Source organism: Phyllobates terribilis, unplaced genomic scaffold (assembly GCF_046119375.1).
Source record: "Phyllobates terribilis strain yellow unplaced genomic scaffold, ASM4611937v1 Scaffold_2__4_contigs__length_985480577, whole genome shotgun sequence".
NCBI lineage: Eukaryota > Metazoa > Chordata > Amphibia > Anura > Dendrobatidae > Phyllobates > Phyllobates terribilis.
This window is the reverse complement of record NW_027362762.1, coordinates 746,568,765-746,596,671: the sequence shown is the minus strand read 5'-3', so window position 1 is coordinate 746,596,671 and position 27,907 is coordinate 746,568,765. Positions and strand designations below refer to the sequence as shown.

Here is a 27,907-nt window from a genome sequence, read left to right as displayed (position 1 = left end):
TCCTGAGCACTGCGAGACCACCCACCATTTTTAAACGTCGGCGCTGCACAGAGCCCAGGCAGCGCGGACGTTTATCTACAGTGGGCGGTCGGGAACCGGTTAAAAACAACAGTATCACTGTGCTTCATTTGCCAGCAAACTCGCCTGACCTTAACCCCATAGAGAAGGCTGATCGCCTCCATGCCACGCTGCATTGATGCAGTAATTGATGTAAAAGGAGCCCCGACCAAGTATTGAGTGCATTTACTGTACATACATTTCGGATTTTAAAAACATTTTTCAAACTGTTGTTATAAAGTATTCTAATTTACTGAGATAATGCCTTTTGTGTTTTCATTGGCTGTAAGCCATAATCAGCAACATTAACAGAAATAAACACTTGAAATAGATCACTCTGTTTGTAATGACTCTATATAATACATAAGTTTCACTTTTTGTATTGAACTGAAATAAATTAACTTTTTAATGATATTCTAATTTAATGAGATGCACCTGTATATACAAATGAATCTTTCAGCAGACTGAGTGCCCTAAGATTTGTGTGGACAGTGAATATATGAATTTTTAACTGTATGCAACAAGACTATACTTGTAGAATTGGGGTACTTAGTGCACATATTGGCCAGAATGCTTCAATTCTACAACTTCAGTCTATTAAGCACTAATGCAGATCAAAATTCATAAATTCAGTGTTCAAATAGGCAGTACCTTAGCATGCTCAGAGTACTACTTCATTTGTTTGTATATTATTGAAGAGTTACAGCATCCTGCATATGTTCACATTTGATTTGTTTTATCAGCAGGTGCTGGTCATTTTTTTTTTGTAGCATGCATTTGAGGGCACTGACTGCCTCTATAAATATTTAACTGCAAGGCATTATTGAAAGCCCACACAAGGCCATGTGATCCTTCTCTGGCTGATGCAATCCTCTGCAATGTGTACAATGGCAGTGACCAAGTTTAGCCAATTTGAGCAAGGCAAATTGAAAACTGTTCAAATTTTCTGTATTCAGCGAATTATGAAAAATTCAAAACAAATTTGATTTGCTCAAATCAATTTGCTCATCTCTGATAGTCTATGTAGCAGTAATGCAGTTCAAAATTCATACATTTAACATTGCAATAAGATGGAGAGGGGGCGCCAATAGAGCTGTTACCCAGACAAGTAGTGGTATAAAGGAAAAAGGATGCTCACCTTGGTGAGTTGTGAAATGCACAACTCATATGATGGTATAATGGAGTGCTGCAGGAGACACCAAACCTCAAGGATCTGAGTACCATAAGTTGTGGATGCAAGAAAGTGCCAATGATTCCGCGCTCCTCCGTGTCAAAACCTGATAACACTACATTGGTTGATAATACCAATAACGATAGTGCCTCATGTGTCACTGATTTTTTACCCCGGGCCACCTTTCCCGGACCGGACACGTTAGATCATTACTTCAAAAGGAAAATGAAAAATCACAGGAGAGGCTGTAGAGGGAGGGGGAAACAATAAAAGATTAGTAAACTAGCTGAGCAGAGCAAATCAGTAAAATCCAACGTATTTAACCTATCATCACATACGCTAAATGAACATGAAATTTCCCTTCTGTCCAAAGGGTTATCCTTTTGTCCCACCTACAAATTTAAGGATTTTGATATATTTTTGGACCTCTAAGCCTTTATTAGAAAGCTTACTTTAAAAAAACACTTTGCTAGCAAACCGGACACAGTTAATACAGACTTAGTTACAGATATGACTCATGAGACGGTGCACACAGATCTGAAAAATAAGTCTAGATTCCACCACTAGAAAGCAGAAGCCACCAGATAGAGACTTTTGGTGAGGTCACTATGCATGAACTTAAAAAATTGGCTGAAACGCCCATGTTTCAAAAAAATAGAAATTTAAAAATAAATGAAAAAAAAGCACTTTCGGATCTTAAAAAGAACAAAAACATCATTATTAGATCAGCCGACAAAGGTGGAGGATTTATAATACAAAATTATTGTGATTATATAGAGGAGGCAAAAAGGATCCTTAATGACACTAAGTACTATAAAGAAATGTATCATTATGCTTTAGAAAGTACCAACTTAGAATATAAAAAAATGATAAAAAAAGGGGATTGAACAGGGACTATTTAATGAGAATGAGAGAAAATTTCTCACGATACAGAATCCAAGCATGCCCTCTTACTACTATCTTCCTAAAATACACAAAGACCCTATCAGTCCCCCCGGGAGGCCTATTATATCGGGTATAGGCTCCCTCACTAGTAATCTAGCAGAGTATATTGATGTCCTCCTTCAGCCCCATGTTAAAAGGTTGAGGAGTTACCTTCGTGACTCCAGCCACCTCATCAACCTTACTAATGGGAAGAATCATTTGTATTTTTAAGCCTTGATGTCACATCCCTTTACACCAATATTGATTGGGAAATTGGTTTATTATGTGTTGAACATATGGTCTCCAAAGACACCGGCCTGTCTTCCTCCCACAAATCCTTTATTCTATCCGGGTTATCTTTCATCCTTAATAACAATTATTTCACTTTCCTCCAACACACTTACCATCAGATCAAAGGGACCGCGATGGGGTCAAAGGTCGCACCTACATTCGCTAATATTTTCATGGGCATATTTGAACTGGTGTTCATCTATGGGGGTCCATTTTGGGAAGGAATTATATTTTACAAAAGATACATTGACAACTTAATTTTCATTCTTAATAAGGACATCGCAGAACCCTCAGCCCTTGCCAGTTTTCTAAATAACAACTGCTGGGGTATTTCCTTCAATTCTGATACAAATAAAACCAGCATTAATTTTCTGGATCTGACTTTATTTATAGAGAACAATAGGATTTGCACCAAGACTTATTTTAAACAAGTGGATGCAAATAGTTACATCCACTACAGCAGTGGCCAGTACCATAAATGGCTATGTAATATTCCTTTTAATCAATTTCAGAGGATCAGAAGGAATTGCACTTCTGAAAATGATTTTTCAGAGCAATCAGGTATGCTGAAACGGAAATTTCTACAACAGGGTTATCCCAAAAATCTTGTTGGCAAATCATTTGAAAGAGTAATGGATACCTGTAGCCAGAATTCACTTATTTTAAGATCTAATTCAGATAAAATGTCCTATGAGCACTGTGTAAAATTCATTACTACATACAATTTTCAGTATAAATCATTAAGAGGTATTCTGCAGAAGAATTGGCATATTCTGTTAAATGATCCGATACTCAAGAAGATTATCCCAGAAAAACTCTCCATTGTGTATAGGAGAGCCCCCACTCTAAGGAACATTTTAGCCCCCAGTAGGATCCACACCCTTTCTACTCTAGATGGTAGCAAGATCAATAATAAGAATAAAACCATCACCAAATGTGGCAAAAAGAACTGCACGTGTTGCTTGAATATTACTCATGGAGCCGACACTTTTGCATCCACATCAAGCAAAGAACAGTTCAAAATAAATAGTAATATGTCCAGTGACACTGATTTTGTCATGTATCTGATTGAATGCACATGTCCCAAGCAATATGTCGGTAGAACTATGCAACCCTTTCATAAAAGTCTAAATTCTCATAGGCACAATGTTGCTACAGGTTTTTTAAAACATGGTTTATCCCGTCATATGGCAATCCATCACAATAAAGACTGTGGGTGTCTTAAAATCATGCCCATAGAGCATATTCCGTGCACCACTCCCAATAGAATTCAGTGTCTCAATAGGAAAGAGATATACTGGATATATCAACTAAATACTTTGAAACCTCGGGGTCTCAATGAAATGTCAGAGGTTTTGATTTGAAAGCACTGGCAAATATAATTTACCTCTACATGGTCAGGAACATGTGTCTTGGCTTGGTCTTGATCCACTGTCCCGATCCAGGTTTTGACCGAGTTAAGTTTCCTTTTCTTCTTATGATCATTGCTTTCTGTTCCCAGTAGTCTGCACCATTCCCCAGGATACTTTCAGTGCTCATCATACCACCTAGTGGACATTAATGCGCACGACTGTTCTCTAGTACTACACCGGTAATATGGACGGACACGCTCCTAAAGAAGTCATTCATGTTCTGCAAATAATTCTGGCTGCAAATACGATCACATATTCTATTATAAGAAGAATAAAATAAAAAAATAAAAAAATAAAAAATTTGGGGAACAATTGATTGTATGTGAGTACACATTTCATGCATTTGGGTTGTATAATACATACAAGGGTATCTGGTACATTTCTTAATACGTATCATCCATGAGACACATTCTCTTCTGTCTTTTGGATCTTGACATACATTTTTATTTTGTTTAGTATGTACATATAAGTTAGATATATCTTTTAATATTCGTTTATTACTTCCTATCAGAACAAGATCAGTCTCACTATACATGAGCACCCGTGGCTTAGAGGGTTGTACCATGATTAGGATCTAAACACAATCCAGTTGATCACAATACAACAGGTTCAATTCCCACTTCAGGAATTATACATATGTATATATATATATATTTAAATTATTTATTTTTTAGCATTGAACTATATCGGTTCTTAATTATTTTTTAATCATGCTAACAATATTTTACTCCCGACGCATATATACATTGATGGACACTCAAATTTATGCCTTTTTAGTGATTGTACTTTTCTGCCTTAATGGTCACCTTGTTTTGGCGCCAGTTTTTTTCACATTTTTTGTATATATATGTCCACTCCTTGCTATACCTGACACAAGCTATGCACTGATGAGGTGGACAGGACGTCCATGAAACTCGTCTGATTTTAGCTTCTAAATAAATGGACTCTTAACCAAGCACTGGGTATTGCATCCCTTCTTTTGACCCGGAGGAGTGCGGAATCATTGACACTTTCTTGCATCCACAACTTATGGTACATTTAACATTGACATATATCTTAGCGCACTCAGTGTGCTGTTGTATTTGTTTGTATATTATTGCAATCACAGCAGCTTGCATCAGTTCAAACATGACTCATTTTACATATACATAAGCAACCACTCATTCTAATAAAAGTGTGTATATGAACCTTATACCGTATATATGTCATATGTTCCCACAGTGTCATTCGAAAACCTGTAGGAAAGCTTTACTTTGCTGGTACTGAGACGGCTACAGTGTGGAGTGGATACATGGAAGGTGCTATAGAAGCTGGAGAAAGGGCAGCCAGAGAGGTTAAGTAAAATTGTATGTTTGCATGTAAATAGTGAAAGGGATATTGTGCAGCAGCCCCTGCGTTCTGAAGATCAAAGAGAACCTCAAAGAGGTTTGTCATTAATGTTAAATTCCCGGGTAACCCATTTAACTATCTTTATCAATATATTATATTGCAATTTACATCTCGTCAAGAACATCATTGCTGTGAGGCTACATCCACACGATCCGGAGCCGACTGCGGCCCCGAGCCTGTGGACGAGCCGACTCCGTTTTTTTTTTCTCTCACTAGCGGGCTTTCCCCATAGAAATTAGGTTCATAGGGAAAGCCTGCATGCGGACCCGCAGGAGAAATTGACATGCTGCGGTCTGGAAAGACGCGCCACATGTCAGTTTCCGCAGGTGTACGGAGACGCATAGTGGACATGGGATTTGTATAAATCCCATCCACTATGCTGTAACATCTGGCCGTTGTGGATTGCACGCAGCGCACTTGTGCTGCGTCCAATCCGCAGCGAACACTGATCGTGTGCACATACCCTAAGCCTTCTACACTTGTAGTTTGTGCTATCCTGTTGCAATTGCTAAAAGCCAAAAATACCTTTCTTGTAAGTTGGAAAGCATAGAATTGTCATTTGACATTCCAAACTCCCAATAAAACGTCAACAAAACAATAACTGATAATAACCAAATAGACCTCATTCATGAAACCAGCACTTCAGCACAAAAAAATCTTTCTTTTGCCTATATATTGCAACATAAATTAAAAATCTGGCCTATAATTAGGTGAGACAGGTATATACATCACACAGGAGATTGTTCTGCATACATTACATTGGATACACTAAGACTTTGCTGCATCCATCACATAGGATACAGAGAATGTGCTGAATACATCACATAGGATACACTGAGACTTTGCTGCTGTATACATCATATAGGATACACTGAGACTCTGCTGTATACATTACATACGATACAATGAGACTCTGCTGTATACATCACATAGGATACAATGAGACTGCTGTATACATCACATAGAATTTAATTATACTCTGCTGTATATATCACATAGGATACACTGAAACTCAGCTGTATACATCACATTGGATAGGCTGAATCTCTTCTGTATACATCACATAGGATACACTGAGACACTGCTGTATACGTGAAAGAGCGTACACTAAGGCTCTGCTATGTACATCACAGGAAAATAAAGAATCAAGATGGCAGACAACCTTAACATAGCACATCAACTAAAATAGGTATGCACAAAGCATAAGCACAAATCTCTAAATAAATATTCTATTATAATAGCCTAAGCTTCACTGTATAGGTTTTTTTGAGGGGAGGAGGGTAGATGGTTGTGAGGGAGTTGGAATCTAGAGTGCTTCTTTAATGATCTATTTAGGTATACCTGACAAATATTCTATTGCTTGCAAGGACATAAAAAGTTACAATTTCAAGAGACAGTAAATATTAATATTAATCAGTATACTGTCGATACGGTCTTCTAATTTAATATGCTTCACTTTAGTGCCTTCTGTTTTCAGAAAGGGTGGTGTTATCTCAATACAAATCCCCCCCTTGCTTTGCTAACAGTCAAGAGTCTCCTTAGGCATCATAATATTACAATGCATGATTTTGTATTATTTATGCCTATGACTAGGATTTCTACTAATTTCTCAACTTATTTATCACTAGATGATATAAAATACTTTATTTATTTTAAAACAGTTTGAAATGAAGAATCTAGATAATCAACATAAGATAATTGATACAGAATTTTAGTTTCATAAAATATGTCTTTGCAGGTTATGTGCAGAATGGGACTAATTGGAGAGAACCAGATATGGGTCCCAGAGCCAGAATCTGTGGTATGTATAACAATAGAAAAATGATAATAAAAAACAAGAATTTACTGTATATTGCAAGACAAAGTGATAGATAAATACTGTAGATAAATTCATCGTTTAACTATTTATAATCATTCTAAAGGGGTTTACTACCTTCCAATAGCTCTTACAATAAGTACACAACAGTTATTTACAGTATCTTCATTGGATCTAACATTAATCTTCCCTGTGAATATATTCTCATTTTACAGATACCAGTTGAACAGTAAACCATATTAAACATGATTTTACTCATTTTTTATGCTTAAGGGAGTATTTCATCAACGATATAACAGAAAAGAAGTACTGAATTTATGTTTTTTTCAGTATTGATTTTTGTTAGTAATCCTTTCCCTTTTTACGTGATTCAGTATGATTTTTCTCTTCAATATATAGTACTGTGAGAAATTTTCAGGCAAAAATGATGCAAGTAAAAATGTTTTAAAAAATAAAAGTGTTAATAGTTTATTTTTATTAATTAAATAAAAAGTGAATGAACAAATAAGAAATCTAACTCAAATCAATATTTAGGCATTTGGCAGGGAGGTTGTTCCAAACATCTTGGAGAACTAACTACAGATCTTCTGTCTTTTCATGTAATCCCAGACAGACTCAATGATGTTAAGGTGAGAGCTCTGTATGTACCATATCATAACTTCCAAATTTATTGTTCTTCTAAACTCTAAAAATAGTTCTTAATATCATTTTCTGTATGTTTTTGTCAGTTGTCATGCTGCAGGATACATTTTGAGCCATTCAGACACCTCCCTGATGATATTGCATGATGGAAAAGTATCTTCCTGTATTTCTCAGCATTGAGAAACCAAATCCCCAACTCCATTTGCTAAAATCTAGCCTTAAACTTGCAAGGAACCTCTACCATGTCTCACTTTTGCCTGCAGACACTCAGGCTATACTACTGCTATCCAGCCTTTAGCTGAATAAACTGCCTTCTGGTGCAGCCAAATATTTCACATTTTAACTCATCAGTCCAGACAGAGCAACTGCTGCAATTTTTCTGCACCTATGTATTCTTGCATAGTTGAGCCACTTGATTATGTTTCTTTGTTGAAGGTACAGTTTTTGTTTTTGTCTGATATTTTTCTATGAAAAACACTTTTAGGCTTTGTCCCCACGATGCGTTTTTTAAGCATTTTTGCAGAGGCAATTCCGCTGCAGAAACGCTTAAAAAATGCTTGGTAGAAGGTCTGCCATGTTCCCCAATGATAATCCACATGTGCTGTGCACATGCTGCGGAAATTTCCACTGAGGATTATAATTGCGGAAAAAAACGCAGCACTACCAATTATTTTGCAGAAGCGCTGCGTTTTCGCCGCCATTGACTTGCACTGGAACGCATGTAATCCGCATCACTGGATCTGTACTTGCGGATTACATGCGTTTCAATGTGCGAATGGTACCCGAGTCTGGAGACTCTCCTCCGGACCCGGGTACCATAGAACCTGTAAAAAAAAGAATAAAATAAAAAATAAATATTATACTTACCTTCTGATGGCCTGCGGTGTGCTTGTCTTTGCTTGCCGGCAGATCGCGGTGGACTGAAAGACCTGCGCTGACGTCATTTAGTCATGTGACGGCAGGTCCTTCAGTGTACCGCGAGCTGCCGGCAAGCCAGGACGGATCGAATAAAGACTCCGGGGGCCATCAGAAGGTAAGTATATAGTTATTTTTTTATTTTTTACGGTCACACTATATAAATCCATGCCGTTTGCATGGATTTATATAGTGTGACCAAGTTGTCAAGCACTTTCCAAGTGATGCTAAAATCGCTTGGAAAGCGCTTGTCAACCCGCATGCGGAAATGCATGTGAAGAACGCTTCACATCCGCATGTCCCTGGCAGGAAAAACGCATGTACAATCCGCATGCATTTTTTCTGCCAGGGAGATGCAGAAACGCTCAGGAAAAATCCAGAGCATTTCTGCATCGTGGGCACATAGCCTTAGCCAGACTTCTCTGAACACTACATGTGTTTAGCTGGAGACCACTAGTTGCAGCTAGATATGAGCTGATAGCACTGCTGGACATCTTCCAATTTTGAAGGGAAGTAAGCTTGATGTGTCTTTCATATGCTGCACTAAGTTTCTTTGTCCAACCACTTAGTCTAATGTCCTCAATGTTGCCCATTTCTTGATGTCCTCAATAATGCAAATAATTTTCCATCACACAATATCATCAGGGAGGCATCTGATTGGCTCCAACTATATTCTGCAGCATGACAATGACCCCAAACATATAACCAATGTAATTAAAAACTATCTTCAGGGCAAAGGAGAACAAGGAATCCTGAAAGTAAGTACATCCACAGAAGATCTGTGGTTAGTTCTTCAAGATGTTTGGAACAACCTCCCTGCCGAGTTCCTTCAAAAACTGTGTGCAAGTGTACCTAGAAATAAGTGTTAAAAATAGTTATCCGAAAAAGGGGAATGGAATCAGTGTAAATATGAACCCTTTAAAAATACAAATTTATTTAGACATATTTAAAATGCACCAAACATCCCATGTGCACAGTGAAAGAACCATAATATGGATGTCTGATCAAAAGCAGCAAGCAAATAGATGATATAATCAGAACATTCATAAATCAGCATATATGGCATGAACAGAAAAACATGTATAAATCCTACAGATTAAGATGATCCCCTAAATGGCCAAGGCTATGGTTATGGATAAAAATACAATGGTAACATAACAACACCCCAGGTCATAACACAAATAGTGGGTCTGTATTACCCTAGGACAGTGCCGGTGAACCTATGGCTCGTGTGCCAGAGGGGGCACGCAGAGCCCTCCCGGTGGGCACGAGCACCATCGCCACAGCACTAGCGCTACTGGATTGGGCACGACAGCCCCACTACTTCAGCTAGATGTGCGTTCTTGGACGCACATCTAGCTGAAGGGTATTTCAGCGCACGAACTTGCCAGGCCCGTGCACTGCAATAGACACTGCTGGCCAATCAGAGGCTAGCAGCTAACAGCTGACTTCAGCGTACACGCGACTGGGTGCATGGCAGTGAAGTCATGCACCCCCATCGCTAGGACGCTGGAGTCAGCTGCCGGCTACAGGAGAGGACACCGTGCGGGAGAGGAAGAAAGGTGAGTAGGAGTGTGTTTTTTTTTTAATATGTGATGAACAGCGGCGCCAGCAGGCTGGGGCGGAGCATATATACATGGACTTCGGGAGGGAGCATATATACATGGACTGGGGAGGGAGCATTTATACATGGACTGGGGGAGGGAGCATATATACATGGACTGGGGGAGGAAGCATATATACATGGACTGGGGGAGGGAGCATATATACATGGACTGGGGGGAGCATATATACATGGACTGGGGGGGCATATATACTTGGACTGTGGGGGAGCATATATAAATGGACTGGGGGAGCATATGTACATGGACTGGGGGAGGAAGCATATATACATGGACTGAGGGGGCATATATACATGGACTGAAGGAGGGAGCATATATATATATGGACTAGGGGGAGCATATATACATGGACTGGGGGGAGCATATATACATGGACTGGGGGGCATATATACGTGGACTGAGGGGGAGCATATATACAAGGACTGGGGGGAGCATATATACATGGACTGGGGAGAGAGCATATATACATGGACTGGGGAGGGAGCATTTACACATGGACTGGGGGAGGGAGCATATATGCATGGACAGGGGGAGAGGGAGCATATATACATGGACTGGGGGAGAGGGAGCATATATACATGGACTGGGGAGGGAGCATTTATACATGGACTGGGGGAGGGAGCATATATACATGACTGGGGGAGGGAGCATATATACATGGACTGGGGGAGGGAGCATATATACATGGACTGGAGGAGAGAGCATATATACATGGACTGGGGGGGCATTTATCCTTGGACTGAGGGGGAGCATATATACAAGGACTGGGGGGCATATATACTTGGACTGAGGGGGAGCATTTATACATGGCCTGGGGGAGGGAGCATATATGCATGGACTGGGGGAGGGGGCATATATACATGGACTGGAGGAGAGTGAGCATATATACATGGACTGGGGGAGGGAGCATATATACATGGACTGCGTGAGGGAGCAAATATACATGGACTGGGGGGAGCATATATACATTGACTGGGGGAGGGAGCATATAAACATGGACTGGGGGAGCATATATACATGAACTGGGGGAGGGAGCATATATACATGGACTGGGGAGGGAGCATATATACATGGATTGAGGGGGAGCATATATACATGGACTGGGGGGGAGCATATATGCATGGACTGGGGGAGGGAGCATATATACATGAACTGGGGGAGGGAGCATATATACATGGACTGGGGAGGGAGCATATATGCATGGACTGGGGGAGGTAGCATATATACATGAACTGGGGGAGAGGAAGCATATATACATGGACTGGGGGAGGGAGCATATATGCATGGACTGGGGGAGGGAGCATATATACATGGACTGGGGGGAGCATATATACATGGACTGGGGGAGGGAGCATATATACAAGGACTGGGGGAGGGAGCATATATACATGGACAAGGGGAGAGGGAGCATATATACATGTACTGGGGGAGGGAACATATATACATGCACTGGGGGAGGGAGCATATATACATGGATTGGGGGAGGGAGCATATATACATGGACTGGGGGGGCATTTATCCTTGGACTGAGGGGGAGCATATATACATGGACTGGGGGCATATATACAAGGACTGAGGGGGAGCATATATACATGGACTGGGGAGGGAGCATTTATACATGGCCTTGGGGAGGGAGCATATATTCATGGACTGGGGGAGGGAGCATATATACATGGACTGGGGGAGAGGGAGCTTATATACATGGACTGGGGGAGGGAGCATATATACATGGACTGGGGGAGGGAGCAAATATACATGGACTGGGGGAGCATATATACATTGACTGGGGGTGGGAGCATATAAACATGGACTGGGGAGCATATATACATGAACTGAGGGAGGGAGCATATATACATGGACTGGAGAGGGAGCATATATACATGGACTGAGGGGGAGCATATATACATTGACTGGGGGTGGGAGCATATAAACATGGACTGGGGAGCATATATACATGAACTGAGGGAGGGAGCATATATACATGAACTGGAGAGGGAGCATATATACATGGACTGAGGGGGAGCATATATACATGGACTGGGAGGGAGCATATATGCATGGACTGAGGAAGGGAGCATATATACATGGACTGGGGGGGAGCATATATGCATGGACTGGGGGAGGGAGCATATATACATGGACTGGAGGAGGGAGCATATATACATGGACTGAGGGCATATATACATGGAATGAGGGGGAGCATATATACATGGACTGGGGGAGGGAGCATATATGCATGGACAGGGGGAGAGGGAGCATATATACATGGACTGGGGGAGAGGGAGCATATATACATGGACTGGGGAGGGAGCATTTATACATGGACTGGGGGAGGGAGCATATATACATGACTGGGGGAGGGAGCATATATACATGGACTGGGGGAGAGAGCATATATACATGGACTGGGGGGGGCATTTATTCTTGGACTGAGGGGGAGCATATATACAAGGACTGGGGGGCATATATACTTGGACTGAGGGGGAGCATTTATACATGGCCTGGGGGAGGGAGCATATATGCATGGACTGGGGGAGGGGGCATATATACATGGACTGGGGGAGAGGGAGCATATATACATGGACTGGGGGAGGGAGCATATATACATGGACTGCGTGAGGGAGCAAATATACATGGACTGGGGGGAGCATATATACATTGACTGGGGGAGGGAGCATATAAACATGGACTGGGGGAGCATATATACATGAATTGGGGGAGGGAGCATATATACATGGACTGGGGAGGGAGCATATATACATGGACTGAGGGGGAGCATATATACATGGACTGGAGGGGAGCATATATGCATGGACTGGGGGAGGGAGCATATATACATGAACTGGGGGAGGGAGCATATATACATGGACTGGGGAGGGAGCATATATGCATGGACTGGGGGAGAGAGCATATATACATGAACTGGGGGAGAGGAAGCATATATACATGGACTGGGGGGAGCATATATACATGAACTGAGGGAGGGAGCATATATACATGGACTGGGGGAGGGAGCATATATACATGGACTGGGGGGAGCATATATACATGGACTGGGGGAGGGAGCATATATACAAGGACTGGGGGAGGGAGCATATATACATGGACAAGGGGAGAGGGAGCATATATACATGTACTGGGGGAGGGAACATATATACATGTACTGGGGGAGGGAGCATATATACATGGATTGGGGGAGGGAGCATATATACATGGACTGGGGGGGCATTTATCCTTGGACTGAGGGGGAGCATATATACATGGACTGGGGGCATATATACAAGGACTGAGGGGGAGCATATATACATGGACTGGGGAGGGAGCATTTATACATGGCCTTGGGGAGGGAGCATATATTCATGGACTGGGGGAGGGAGCATATATACATGGACTGGGGGAGAGGGAGCTTATATACATGGACTGGGGGAGGGAGCATATATACATGGACTGGGGGAGGGAGCAAATATACATGGACTGGGGGAGCATATATACATTGACTGGGGGTGGGAGCATATAAACATGGACTGGGGAGCATATATACATGAACTGAGGGAGGGAGCATATATACATGGACTGGAGAGGGAGCATATATACATGGACTGAGGGGGAGCATATATACATTGACTGGGGGTGGGAGCATATAAACATGGACTGGGGAGCATATATACATGAACTGAGGGAGGGAGCATATATACATGAACTGGAGAGGGAGCATATATACATGGACTGAGGGGGAGCATATATACATGGACTGGGAGGGAGCATATATGCATGGACTGAGGAAGGGAGCATATATACATGGACTGGGGGGGAGCATATATGCATGGACTGGGGGAGGGAGCATATATACATGGACTGGAGGAGGGAGCATATATACATGGACTGAGGGCATATATACATGGAATGAGGGGGAGCATATATACATGGACTGGGGGAGGGAGCATATATGCATGGACAGGGGGAGAGGGAGCATATATACATGGACTGGGGGAGAGGGAGCATATATACATGGACTGGGGAGGGAGCATTTATACATGGACTGGGGGAGGGAGCATATATACATGACTGGGGGAGGGAGCATATATACATGGACTGGGGGAGAGAGCATATATACATGGACTGGGGGGGGCATTTATTCTTGGACTGAGGGGGAGCATATATACAAGGACTGGGGGGCATATATACTTGGACTGAGGGGGAGCATTTATACATGGCCTGGGGGAGGGAGCATATATGCATGGACTGGGGGAGGGGGCATATATACATGGACTGGGGGAGAGGGAGCATATATACATGGACTGGGGGAGGGAGCATATATACATGGACTGCGTGAGGGAGCAAATATACATGGACTGGGGGGAGCATATATACATTGACTGGGGGAGGGAGCATATAAACATGGACTGGGGGAGCATATATACATGAATTGGGGGAGGGAGCATATATACATGGACTGGGGAGGGAGCATATATACATGGACTGAGGGGGAGCATATATACATGGACTGGAGGGGAGCATATATGCATGGACTGGGGGAGGGAGCATATATACATGAACTGGGGGAGGGAGCATATATACATGGACTGGGGAGGGAGCATATATGCATGGACTGGGGGAGAGAGCATATATACATGAACTGGGGGAGAGGAAGCATATATACATGGACTGGGGGGAGCATATATACATGAACTGAGGGAGGGAGCATATATACATGGACTGGGGGAGGGAGCATATATACATGGACTGGGGGGAGCATATATACATGGACTGGGGGAGGGAGCATATATACAAGGACTGGGGGAGGGAGCATATATACATGGACAAGGGGAGAGGGAGCATATATACATGTACTGGGGGAGGGAACATATATACATGTACTGGGGGAGGGAGCATATATACATGGATTGGGGGAGGGAGCATATATACATGGACTGGGGGGGCATTTATCCTTGGACTGAGGGGGAGCATATATACATGGACTGGGGGCATATATACATGGACTGAGGGGGAGCATATATACATGGACTGGGGAGGGAGCATTTATACATGGCCTTGGGGAGGGAGCATATATGCATGGACTGGGGGAGGGAGCATATATACATGGACTGGGGGAGAGGGAGCTTATATACATGGACTGGGGGAGGGAGCATATATACATGGACTGGGGTGAGCATATATACATTGACTGGGGGTGGGAGCATATAAACATGGACTGGGGGAGCATATATACATGAACTGAGGGAGGGAGCATATATACATGGACTGGAGAGGGAGCATATATACATGGACTGAGGGGGAGCATATATACATGGACTGGGAGGGAGCATATATGCATGGATTGGGGAAGGGAGCATATACACATGGACTGGGGGGAGCATATATGCATGGACTGGGGGAGGGAGCATATATACATGGACTGGAGGAGGGAGCATATATACATGGACTGAGGGCATATATACATGGACTGAGGGGGAGCATATATACATGGACTGGGGGGGAGTATATATACATGGACTGGGGGAGGGAGCATATATACATTGACTGGGGGGGGCATATATACATGGACTGAGGGGGAGCATATATACATGGACTGGGAGGAGCATATATACATGGACTGGGGGAGAGGGAGCATATATACATGGACTGGGGGGGGCATATATACATGGACTGAGAGGGAGCATATATACATGGACTGGGGGGAGCATATATACATGGACTGGGGGAGAGGGAGCATATATACATGGACTGGGGGGAGCATATATACATGGACTGGGGGAGGGAGCATATATACATGCTCTGGGGGAGGGAGCATATATACATGGAATGGGGGAGGGACCATATATACATGGACTGGGGGGAGCCCACTTGCCCTAGTTGCCCCTGCTAGATACAAAACACCAATAAAATGCTAGTCTAGACAACATAGTTCCTATGCTAGGAGATATATTGAGCACGCCAAAATACTGGATATGATAGAGACTTATCGTGTTAGTAGATAGTCATGCTCTTAATTTGCCATATCTCTACGCATTTCACCATATGCTGGATCATCAGGAGGCTTTTTTACACATTTGTCAAATAACCAGAGTGATGTGGAGTGGTCATACCACAATGAAGCTTTGACTACTCCACATCACTCTGGTTATCTGACAAATATGTCAGAGTTTGACAGTGGCATTTAACAGGTTAAAGTGTATGGTGGATGTTGGTAAGGGGTTAATATTATATCCTTGTCATCTCCTATGGCTATATACTTACTACTCGATTATCATTATGACAGATGTTATCTGATAATTCTGACTTTGACTAACATATCCTCAAAGACCTATATAATCATTTAGAACTAATTTAATGAACAACTTTCTAATTGCATTTCCTCACTATAGGATGTTCCAGCTCTGCCAATTACAACAACATTTTTGGAGCGAAACTTGCCTTCTACTCAAGGTTTCCTTAGATTCATTGGCTGTACCACCTTCTTAGCAACAGCTGCAGCTGGAATTCTAGCCATCAAGAAGGGCTATCTGAGCTTTAAATGCAATTTTAGATCTTAACTCGATATAAAAATGTTTATTTAATGTGACATGAGAATCTAAACTAAAGCTGGCAGATATGGTGCCTTAGTCCGGTGTTTAGCATTGGTGATTTTATCACAAAGTATTGTAGTGGTTTTAGGATTAAATACTGTATTGTAATAAACACATTTCATCAGCACTACAATCATTTTATAATTAGTTTTTCTTTTTCTTATTTCTGTGAAAAATTCTGATCAAAATCTTACATTTGTTTGTCAATGCAGTCAAAACCGTTGTTTTTCTGCTATATTATGTGAATAGGGTTTGTGCAAAACACACGGAGACATGTCAGTTTTTTTCCAGCAGCAGAGATAACAAGGGCCAATTCAAGTCTATTGGTCCGTGTGCTATCCGTGTTTAGCATTGCAAAGTATAGAAGTTTTGTCATTTATTTGTTTATCCATACCGGAAAAACACTGATGACACACTGATGGTAAAAACAGACACACGGATGGAACCATGATGACACTGGTACTGGTTTTACACGTATGTGTTTTATACCGACGTGTGAAGGAGGCCTTATTTAAGCATAAATTAGCATGCTGCAAAAGTAAAGTCCACAGCACTGGTCAATTTACGCTACAGTATTTTTCCCACAGGTGCAGGAGATTTATCAAAATCTGATCTACAGTATCTGTACTGTCAGATGAAGACAATTTTCCTCATTCTATTTTGCTGCTGAAATGTGCTGTGTATGCTGCTTTTGGGAATGTATGTATTGTTGAAGTTTCTCGGATATGTCATCTTTTCATGTCCTGCGTTTCAATTGGCAAGGAATGGCAAGATAAAAATGTGCCAGTTGCCATTTCACACGCTGCTGAAGACTCAGAGAGAGGGATAATTGCATCAAACTTGGCCAGGTGGGCTTCTCCATAATATACCACCCTGTAGCTATCATATCACATGCCCAGCCAATCAAGAGGGCTATCTCAGACAGTAATACAAATGAGGGCTGGTCAAGGAGCGCCATTTTATGCTTGTTCAGTGTAGAGATAGGAGGTCAGTGAGCACAACTCATTCCACTTAAAGATGGAAGAAAAAGGCCTAATTTGACTGTGGTGTATAGAAAATGGGAGTGCTAGTCTCAGTCTGTGGATACTAATCCAAAGATGTAAGTGATATATAGGAAAGTGCTGTAGCTGCATAGTCACTCAGCGTGACCAGGGCCGCCATCAGGGCATTACTGCCTTTACTGGCGTATGGGGCCTGGTGAGCAGAGGGGGCCTGGCCAGGCCCCCGTTCTTCTGCTTACCGGGCCCCAGCAGCAGGATTCTGCCAGTTTAATAACTGTGAACATGCATCCTCGGAAGCTTCCCGCACGGCAATAGTTAATAGCCGCCAGCCATTCACAGGCCGGCAGCTGACGTCAGCGCACACGTCGCTGGCATATGACGTCACTGCCGTGCGCCAGTGACCGTGCTCCGGGTGATGGGAGAGCCGGGCACTGCAGGAGAGTGGCAAGGTAAGCAAAAACTTTTTTTTTTTACTTTTTTTTTGGAAAGCCGCACTATGGGGGCAGAATAGAGACATGGGGGCAGGATGGAGACACTATGGGGGCAGAATGGAGACACTATGGGGGGAGGATGGAGGTACTATGGGGCAGGATGGAGACACTATTGGGGCAGGATGGAGTCACTATGGGGGCAGGATGGAGACACTATGGGGGAAGGATGAAGACACTATGGGGGCAGGATGGAGAGACATGGGAGGCATAATGGAGAAACTATGGGTGCAGGACGGAGACACTATGGGTGCAGGATGGAGACTCTATGGGCGCAGAATGGAGACACTATGGGGGCAGGATGGAGTTATATGGTGGCAGGATGGAGTTACTATGGGGGAAGGATGGAGACACTATGGGGGCAGAATGGAGACACTATGGGGGAAGATGGAGATAGTATGGGGGCAGGATGGAGACACTATGGGGAGGATGGAGAAAGTATGGGGGCAGGATGGAGGCAAGATGGGGGCAGGATGGAGACACTAGGGGGCAGAATGGAGACACAATGGAGGCAGGATGGAGACAAATGGAGACAATGGGGGCAGAATGGAGACAAATGGAAACATGGGGGCAGGATGGAGACAAATGGGGGCAGGATGGAGACAATTGGCAGAATGGAGACATGGGGGCAGAATGGAGACAAATGGAGACATTGGGGGCAGAATGGAGATATTGGGGGCACAATGGAGACAAATGGGGGCAGGATGGAGACATGGGGGCAGGATGGAGACATGGGGCAGAATGGAGATACATGGGAGGCAGAATAAAGAGACATGGGGGGCAGAATGGAGATATTTGGGTGGAATGGAGATATTGGGGGTAGAATGGAGACATTGGGGCCAGAAAGGAGACACTATGGGGGCTGAATAGAGACAAATTGAGACATAAGGGCAGGATGGAAACATTGGGGGCAGGATGGAGACAAATGGAGGCAGGATGGAGACAACTGGGGCAGAATGGAGACAAATGGAGACATGGGGCAGATTGGAGACAAATGGGGGCAGGATGGAGACAAATGGAGACATGGGGAAGATTGGAGACAAATCGAGACAATGGGGGCAGAATGGAGACATTGAGGGCAGGATGGAGAAATGGGGGCAGGATGGAGACATGGGACAGGATGAGGGATATTATTACTGTAGGGGCTATAAAGGATATTATTACTGCTCTCGCCGAGAGCAGTGAGGTCTGGGAGCAGGTGACCTGATTGTCCCAACCTGAATTCTTCAAGACATCTCTGAGGGTTCAGCAGTGGTCGCTGGATCCAAACTGTATTCCTCCAGCTGGGGCCGTAGTCCCCTAAGCTTACATGCTGTAGAATGACACCGAATAGAGGCAGAGACCCCCTTTTTATAGATCACAATTGTCCTTTCAGCCATAATTAACAGGTCAAGGGTCAGGGATGAAAGTGGAAGGGGCTCATGATTCATTGTTTGAGCATTTAATCAACTTGCATAGTTTTTCCTCCATTGCTCCGCAAATCAACAACTCCCTGGGCTGGTATAATTTGTAATCAGCATATTATCAAACAGTATTGCTCCATGACCCTATCTTGCAAGATTTTCAGACAATAAGTTGCAGTACATCTCAACCCAAGTGTCAACATTCAGGATTATTCAAACAATAGTCTGTGTTAATCAACCAAACAAGAACACAAATGCAAAAGTCAACATGAAGATAAAAGTATATAGCTCCTGGCTTACTGAATTTATGTCTGGCATAATTAAGAAGAAAAGCTCTGTCTTCACATTAATGCTTTTCAATTGTTTTACTAGTTGCATTTAACAATCAAAGGCACCACAACAATACTGCTGCTGCTGCAAATTATTTTACATGCATGTATCTAGAATGAAACTAGGGTTAATTTTCATTAAGTTTATGAGAATTTGAAGCAAAAAATAATTATCACGCTCAAAATGTTTTTTGAAAAAAAACTATACACAGATACACACATTTTACTTTTTGCATACCTACAACATTTAGACAAGCCTGTGTAATACTGGTGGAATATAGTCTGGTCAGATGAGACCAAAATTTAACTCTTTGGATGCCATAGCGCACTTCATATTTGGAGGCCAAAAGGCACTGCATATCACCATAAAAACACCATACCAACTGTCAGGACGACACCGGCAGGATCATACAATATCCCACCGCTGCCACCAATTTGTCAGGGATTCCACCCACACACAGTCAGGACGACACCGGGGAGATCACACAATATCTCACCGTGCCGTCACGCTGTCCGTATTTCGTCTGGAGTCGCGAGCACGTGATCCAGACTACTCTCTACGTAGGTATTGGTAAGCGACCAGTGAGCGTATGGCGCAACACCCTGGGTTCCACAGACTGGAATCCGTGTTTAACGCCCTCCATATTGTCACTGTCAGCTTCACGATAGCCCAATTATTAATACTCTCTGCCACCACCAGCCGAGTTTGAAATATAATACAGGCCTGGCCGGACGCCTGCGTTTTGGTAGCGTATATGGCTTCAGGGAAGGGAACGATTACAGAACAAATGAAACAGAACTACTAAATTTTATATTTAATCCAAAAGGGAGGCAGTGTTTAGGAAAAATATATACAAGGATGGTACAAAGGGGACATTAAAATACATATGCAGATACATAAAATAAAACAGGATGAAAAGTGAAACTTACAAGATAAAGTTTGCTGCGACGACTCAATATAGGTGGAGGAGGGGCTCCCCGGTTGGAATATGCTGTTATTGAACAGGACCCGTTGCTTATAATTCTTATTCCCCTCTGGCAATGAGTGCTCCTGTCTTCTCCATAGATTCTTTTATACCCAAGGGGAGTTCTGGCCACATGCCCCTTGTGGTGACATCATGTGGGCTGGTCTCCAGCCTGTACATTTTTATTAGAAATGCTAACTTCTGCGATAACTCATCGCTCGTTGATCACAGAAGCTTGCAAACTACGCCATTTTTTCCCTTATGATTTTATCTTTATTTAGATATCACACATCTCATAGTTGCAGTCTGCCATTCTGGTGTTTTTGCGCTGCAGCTCCCTGATTTTGGTTACAGCCCTGGAAAACTACCTATACATTCCTGGGCTGATTTGGTCACTACACATATGGGTCCCGTCACTGTCGGACCTATGGAACTCATAATATCTCATAATTCATATCGGAGTCATTATGTCTGCAAATTCCCCTTTGAAGCTCAGGAAGCAGCTTCAACAGTTACACGCAAATTAGTGCAAGCCTGCATTTTAATTACCTCCTGTGTCTTTCAGGGACAAGATGCTTGCTTCTTAACGAAGTTATAACACTCCTTGCCTGGCCTTGTTTGCATAAACTATTTAGCAGGCGTGGAGTAATTGGGGCTTTTGTGCTGAGCAGAAGGGGAATAAGGGAGGGGGGTGAACATTTATCTCAGGCAGATATGGACGAACATTTCCCTGATATTAATATTTTATAATATTCCTGACACCAACTGTGAAGTTTGGAGGTGGGAACATCATGGTGTGGGGCTGTTTTTCAGCATACATCACTTTCAAACTTCATATAATTGAAGGATGGATGAATGGACAAATGTATTGAGAGATTCTTCATAAAAATCTGCAGTCATCTACCAGGATGATGAAGATGGAACAAGGGTGGACATTTCTTCAAGTCAATGATCCCAAGCACAGTGCCAAGAAAAATCTCAACAGGTTTCACAGAAAGAAAATAAAGCTGCTAGAATGGTCCAGCCAGTCACCTGACTTGAATCCAATAGAAAATTAATGGAAGGAACAAATGCTCAGAGTTCATAGACGGAGCCCACGAAACTTCAGGATTTGAAGAGTGTTTGTATGGGAGAATGGACCAAAATCACACCTGAGCAATGCATGCAACTAGTTTCTCCATACAGGAGACATCTTGAAGCTGTCATCACCAACAAAGGCTTTTGTATGAAGTATTAAATAAATTTCAGTAAGCGTGTTCAATACTTTTTCCTTGTGTCATTTCTCATTATTACTCATAACTTAATTTGTGGACATTTTTGGTTTCATTTCTTTGCCTGTGTGGATCGGATTGATTGTTACCAACATCTGGTGAGAATTTCATGTCAATAGCACCTTTAAGAATATATTTACTAAGAAAATTGGTTACATGTTCAATACCTATTTCACCTGCTGTATATATTATACAGTGGAGAAAATAAGTATTTGATACACTGCTGATTTTGCAAGTTTTCCCACCTATACAGAATGGAGAGGTCTGTAATTTTTATCATAGGTACACTTCAACTGTGAGAGACAAAATCAAATTAAATTGCATTTTATTGCATGAAATAAGTACTTGATACATGAAAAACAGAACTTAATATTTGATACAGAAACCTTTGTTTGCAATTACAGAGGTCAGATGTTTCCTGTAGTTCTTGACCAAGTTTGCACACACTGCAGCAGGAATTTTGGCTCACTCCTCCATACAGATCTTCTACAGATCTTTCAGGTTTCAGGACTGTCACTGGGCAACATTGAGTTTCAGCTCCCTTCAAAGATATTATATTGGGTTCAGGTCTGAAGACTGGCTAGGCCACTCCAGGACCTTGAAGTGCTTCTCCTGGAGCCACTCCTTAATTGCCCTGTGTGTTTTGGGTCATTGCCATGCTAGGAGACCAGGCACGACCCATCTTCAATGCTCTTACTGATGAAAGGATGTCGTTGTCCAAAATCTTACGATACGTGACCCCATCCATCCTCCCTTCAATGCGGTATAGTTGTCCTGTTCCCTTTGCAGAAAAGCACCCCTAAAGTTTGATGTTTCCTCCACCATGCTTCATGGTTGGGATGGTGTTCTTGGGGTTGAACTCATCCTTCTTCTTCCTCCAAACACTGTGAGTGGAGTTGATATCAAAAAGTTCTATTATGGTCTCATCTGACCACATGACCATCTCTCATGCCTCCTCTGGATCATCCAGATGGTCATTGGCAAACTTCAAACGGGCCTGGACATGTGCTGGCATGTGCAAGGGGATCTTGCATGCCCTGCAGGATTTTAATCTATGACGGCATAGTGTGTTACTAACAGTAATGTTTGAGACTGTGGTCCCAGCTCTCTTCAGGTCATTGACCAGATCCTCCCGTATAGTTCTGGGTTGATTCCTGACCTTTCTCAGAATAACAGAATCATCCTTACCCCACGAGGCATGCTCTTGCATGGAGCCCCAGACCAAGGAAGATTGACAGTCATCTTGTGTTTCTTCCATTTTCTAATAATTGTGCCAACAGTTGTTGCCTTCTCGCCAAGCTGCTTGCCTATTGTCTGGTACCCATCCCAGCCTTGTGCAGGTCTACAATTTTGTCCCTAGTGTCCTTAGACAGCTATTTGATCTTTGGTCATGCTGTAGAGGTTGGAGTGTGATTGATTGAGTGTGGAAAAGTGTGTTTTGTACAGGTAATGAGTTCAAACAGGTGCAATTATTACAGGTAATGGGAATAGGAGGGGTTCTTAAAAAAAACTAAGGTCTATGAGAGATATAATTCTTGCTAGTTGGAAGGTGATCAAATACTTTTTTCATGCAATAAAATACAATTTAATTATTTCAAAATCATACAATAGGATTTTTTGTTTTTTTATTTTTAGATTCTGTCTCTCACAGTTTAAGTGTACCTACTGTACGATAAAAATTACAGACCTCTCCATTCTGTATAGCTGGGAAAACTTGCAAAACTGGCAGTGTATTAAATATTTATTTCCCCCACTGTATGTATATTTATATATTTATTAATCATAGGCATGAGCGAGCACTAAACTGCTTGGATGCTCGTTACTCGAACCAAGCAATTCTTAATGCTGGGATGCTCGTTTCGAGTATAATGGGAGTCAATGGGAAAGCTAAGCTTTTTTCTGGCAGACCCTACAAGGAGGTCTAGGGGGCCGTGAAAATGTTGAAATGGATGGAAAAAGCGCTGAATGGAAGGAGAACAGCAAGAAAAAGACCCCTGGAAGCATCTCTGACTCCCAGATCGCGGCTGAGAACAATGGTGTCACACTTTTAGTCCACTTTAAGGACTGATAATAAACATTCAAAAAAGATGAGAAATTGCAGTTTCATAAAAGCTCTGCACAAGCTGCAAAGCCTGCCAAAAATTACAAGCATGTTCATCCATACACCTTTGAAGGAATCAACTGTAGTACCTCATTCAAATATTAAAAAAGTGTAGTTGTGGTACTCCCACACTCATAAAGGCTCTGCACACAGTGCTAAGGCAGAAAAAAGATATAATGAGGATTATCCATAGAACCTTGAAGGCAACAACTTACGGGCCTCATTAAAATATTTTGAAAGTATAGTTGATATACTCTTACAATTATAAAGGCTTTGTGCAAAGTGTAAAGCCAGGAAAAAGTGATAAGGAGGGTAATACAGTCATCCATAGACCCTTGAAGGCAACAGCTTGTGGGCCTAATAAAAAATTAAGAAAGTGTAGTTGTGTCACTTTTACACTCATAAAGGCTTTGAACAAAGTGCAAAGCCAGAAAAAGAATTATAAGAAGGGTCATCCATACACCCTTGAAGGTACCAACTGAAATGTCTCATAAAAAAATTCAGAAAGTGTAGTTGTGGTATTTCTACACTAATAAAGGCTTTTCACACAGTGCAAAGTCAGAAAAAAAATTATAAGGAGGGTCATCCAACACTCTTGAAGGCAAGAACTGGAGGGCCTCATTCATATATTGAAGATTAAAAACAAGTTATGTGCTGCTGTCATTTGGTGGTGTGGAAACGTGGAGGCTAAGCCAGGCTTTGTTCATTTTTATCAGAGTGAGCTTGTCAGCATTCTCTGTTGACAGGCGAAAGCGCTTGTCTGTTATGACCTCCCGGCAGCACTAAAAACCCGCTCAGATAAGACACTAGTGGCAAGGCAGCACAACACCTCCAAGGCATAGAGGGACAGCTTATGGCAGGTCTTCAGCTTTGACACCCAATAGTTGAAGGTCACAGAGGAATTAGGGAGTACACTGGTTTGGTTTGCCAGGTATTGCTTGACCATCTTTAAAACTTTTCCCTTCTTTTCCCTCCTCGTCAAAATACCTGGTCATAAAGTCCTGGATGCTGGAATAGTGTCATGAATCTGGCCCAGGACTTTGACAGTGTACCTCTGCCTCTGCTGTACCTGGTGTGTGTTTCCCTCGCCTCTCCTCCTTGGTTGGGCAAGGATGCTAGCGTTGCCTGATGGGAATTTTTTCAACATATTTTCCAAAATGGCCTTCTGTTATAGCACCATTTTTGAAGACCTCTCTGTCTCACGAAGAAGAGATGTAAAGTTCTCCTTGTAACATGGGTCTAGCAGAGTGAACAACCAGTACTCTTTTTTGGCCAAAATAAAACGCAAGAGCCACAAGAAAGCAACGGAACATAAAGTCGGCCAAATATGCCAAGCTACCTACTGCCAACACTTCTCTCTCTCCACCATAATGACGATATTCCATCTCCTCCACCCCCTCCTCCATCTCTGCAAGGACAGGTGCAGGATGGGAGGCATCTGCGTTAGTGTCATAGGCAGGTGTTTGGGAAGCACCTAGCACAGGGAAAGAGGCACTGGTTTCACCCACTGGCACCAATCGTGGGCCCAGGTGTTCAGCTCATTGAGTCGGGTTCTTTGATGACATGGGCCTGATCATGCTGGTGGTGGTTAGCCTCTTAGTGGTTTGGCTCCTGCTGATCTAGGCATGGCAAAAGTTGCCATTAACAACCATTAACATTTTTTTTTTGTCTCCGAACTCTCTTTAAGAAAGTCCCAGACTATGGAACACATAACTCTTTGACGGAGAAATTCAGTGTCGGTGTTCTGCAGAACAGTTGCACGCCTTCTCCCTCTGGTCACCCCATTGCCTCTTCCTGCCTATTTGAGAGCTGCTGATTAGTGATGAGCGAGCATGCTCGCTACTGCTCGGTACTCCCCCGAGCATCTTACTGCTCATCATGCTCGGCGTTCGGTGAGTATTTCTGGGATGTTTGGGCGGGAGCTCTGGTCCTCACCCTGCATGTTTGATGCTATTTAAAGAGCCAATGAATATGCAGGGATTGCTTGCCATGCACTGTAATGCCGTAGCTATGTTGGTTGTGCCATTACAGTGATTGGCAGGCCGCAGTGCATCATCAGGTCTATATAAGACCTAGTGATGCTAGGGTCATCACAGTGTAACCTTCAGACAGACAGAGTAGGAAGAGGTGCAGCTGTGTGAGGGACAGAATTGGTGGTGTAATAGTTATATATAGGTACTCCAAGAATATATATATATATCCATCTGAACTAACAGTCCTTCTAAGGACTAATCCAGCTGCATATATTCAAGAGGGTCCATTGCATGTTCTGTCTGCTCCTGCTGTTACAGATATCCGTAGACATAGCCCCAGATATCAGGGGTCAGGGCTAATTTTTTTTTATCTTAATCCAGATTATTTTCTAAAAAAGTAATAGAGTCCAACATTTTACTCCTCCATTTGCTTTTTAGCACAGCAGAATACCGCCAGAACTTTTCCATCATCAGACGTGATCCCATATTACAGCGATAAAAATCCAGAAATTTGTACCAACCATGGAAAATATTGTCCTCCATTTACAGTTTGTAGCAGTGTGTCAGTGCAGCTATTCACACATGGCCGCTGTGAATAATAGGAAACTACAAGCCCACTATTTAAAACCATGGGCACCCGTCAGACGTATCACATATAACTGCGGTACAAATCCAGCCATTTGTAGCGACCGTGCAAAATAGAATCCTCCATTGAAAATGGGCAAGGTGCTTGGCAAGGGACGGGGAAGTGGACGTGATGGTGATTGTGCATTCAGAGGTCCAGGCTGTGGTCAAGCTGAAATTGTGCCACAACAAACACCCACATCTTGTCGCTTGACCTTCCTGTCCCAGTTACTAGGGGACCGCAGCACACCACTATTGAACCCAGAGCAGTGTCAAAAGATTGTTGGTTGGGAGAGCAGATAATGCTTCCAATCACTTTGCCACCACCAGCACCCTGTGTTCCACACGGTCAAGTCTCAGCCGTGAGTGTGGATCGTATATTCCTCACCCTGATCCTCCATCCTGCCATCATGCCAAGTGCCCAGAGACAACTCATCCCACACTTGGACACTCCGAAGAGCTGTTCACTTTTCCATTTATAGATTCTTCTGGCCTCTCGCCTGGCCAGCTTCAAGAGTGGCAAGAGGAGATCGCATGTAGTGATGCCCAAATATTTGAGCAGTCACGGTCACACAAAGGCAACAGTGGGAAAGTACAATTACTGTCACAAGAGGTGGATGATGATGAGATACAATTGAAAGAAAGTCAGGAGGAGGACCAGGGTGAGGAAGATGAGGTGGTGGATGATGGAGTCACTGACCCAACCTGGCAAGGTGACATGCAGAGTGAGGACAGCAGCGCACAGGGGGAGGGAGGCGTAGCACCACAACAGGGAGGAACAAGCAGTGTGGTGGCCACAGACACAGGGTGGCCAACTGATCCCTGGAACACCAACACGACGGAAGTTGCCAGTACAACTGTGAGGTCTTACCGAGTCTGGTTCTTTTTTAAAGACTGTTTAGATAACCCCAAAAGGGTCATTTGCA

General features: G+C 42.9%; 1 protein-coding gene across 1 annotated transcript in view; it reads left to right on the top strand.

The window, feature by feature from the left end:
• LOC141227665 (amine oxidase [flavin-containing] B-like) overlaps positions 1-16,915 on the top strand; it is a 233,607-nt gene extending 216,692 nt beyond the window's left edge. Inside the window, exons 13-15 of the mRNA XM_073667245.1 lie at positions 5,077-5,188; positions 6,983-7,045; positions 16,626-16,915. Coding sequence (XP_073523346.1) covers positions 5,077-5,188; positions 6,983-7,045; positions 16,626-16,793 — 343 coding nt within the window. The 3' untranslated portion in view covers positions 16,794-16,915. The remainder of the gene's footprint in view (positions 1-5,076; positions 5,189-6,982; positions 7,046-16,625) is intronic.
• Positions 16,916-27,907: the final 10,992 nt, after the last annotated feature.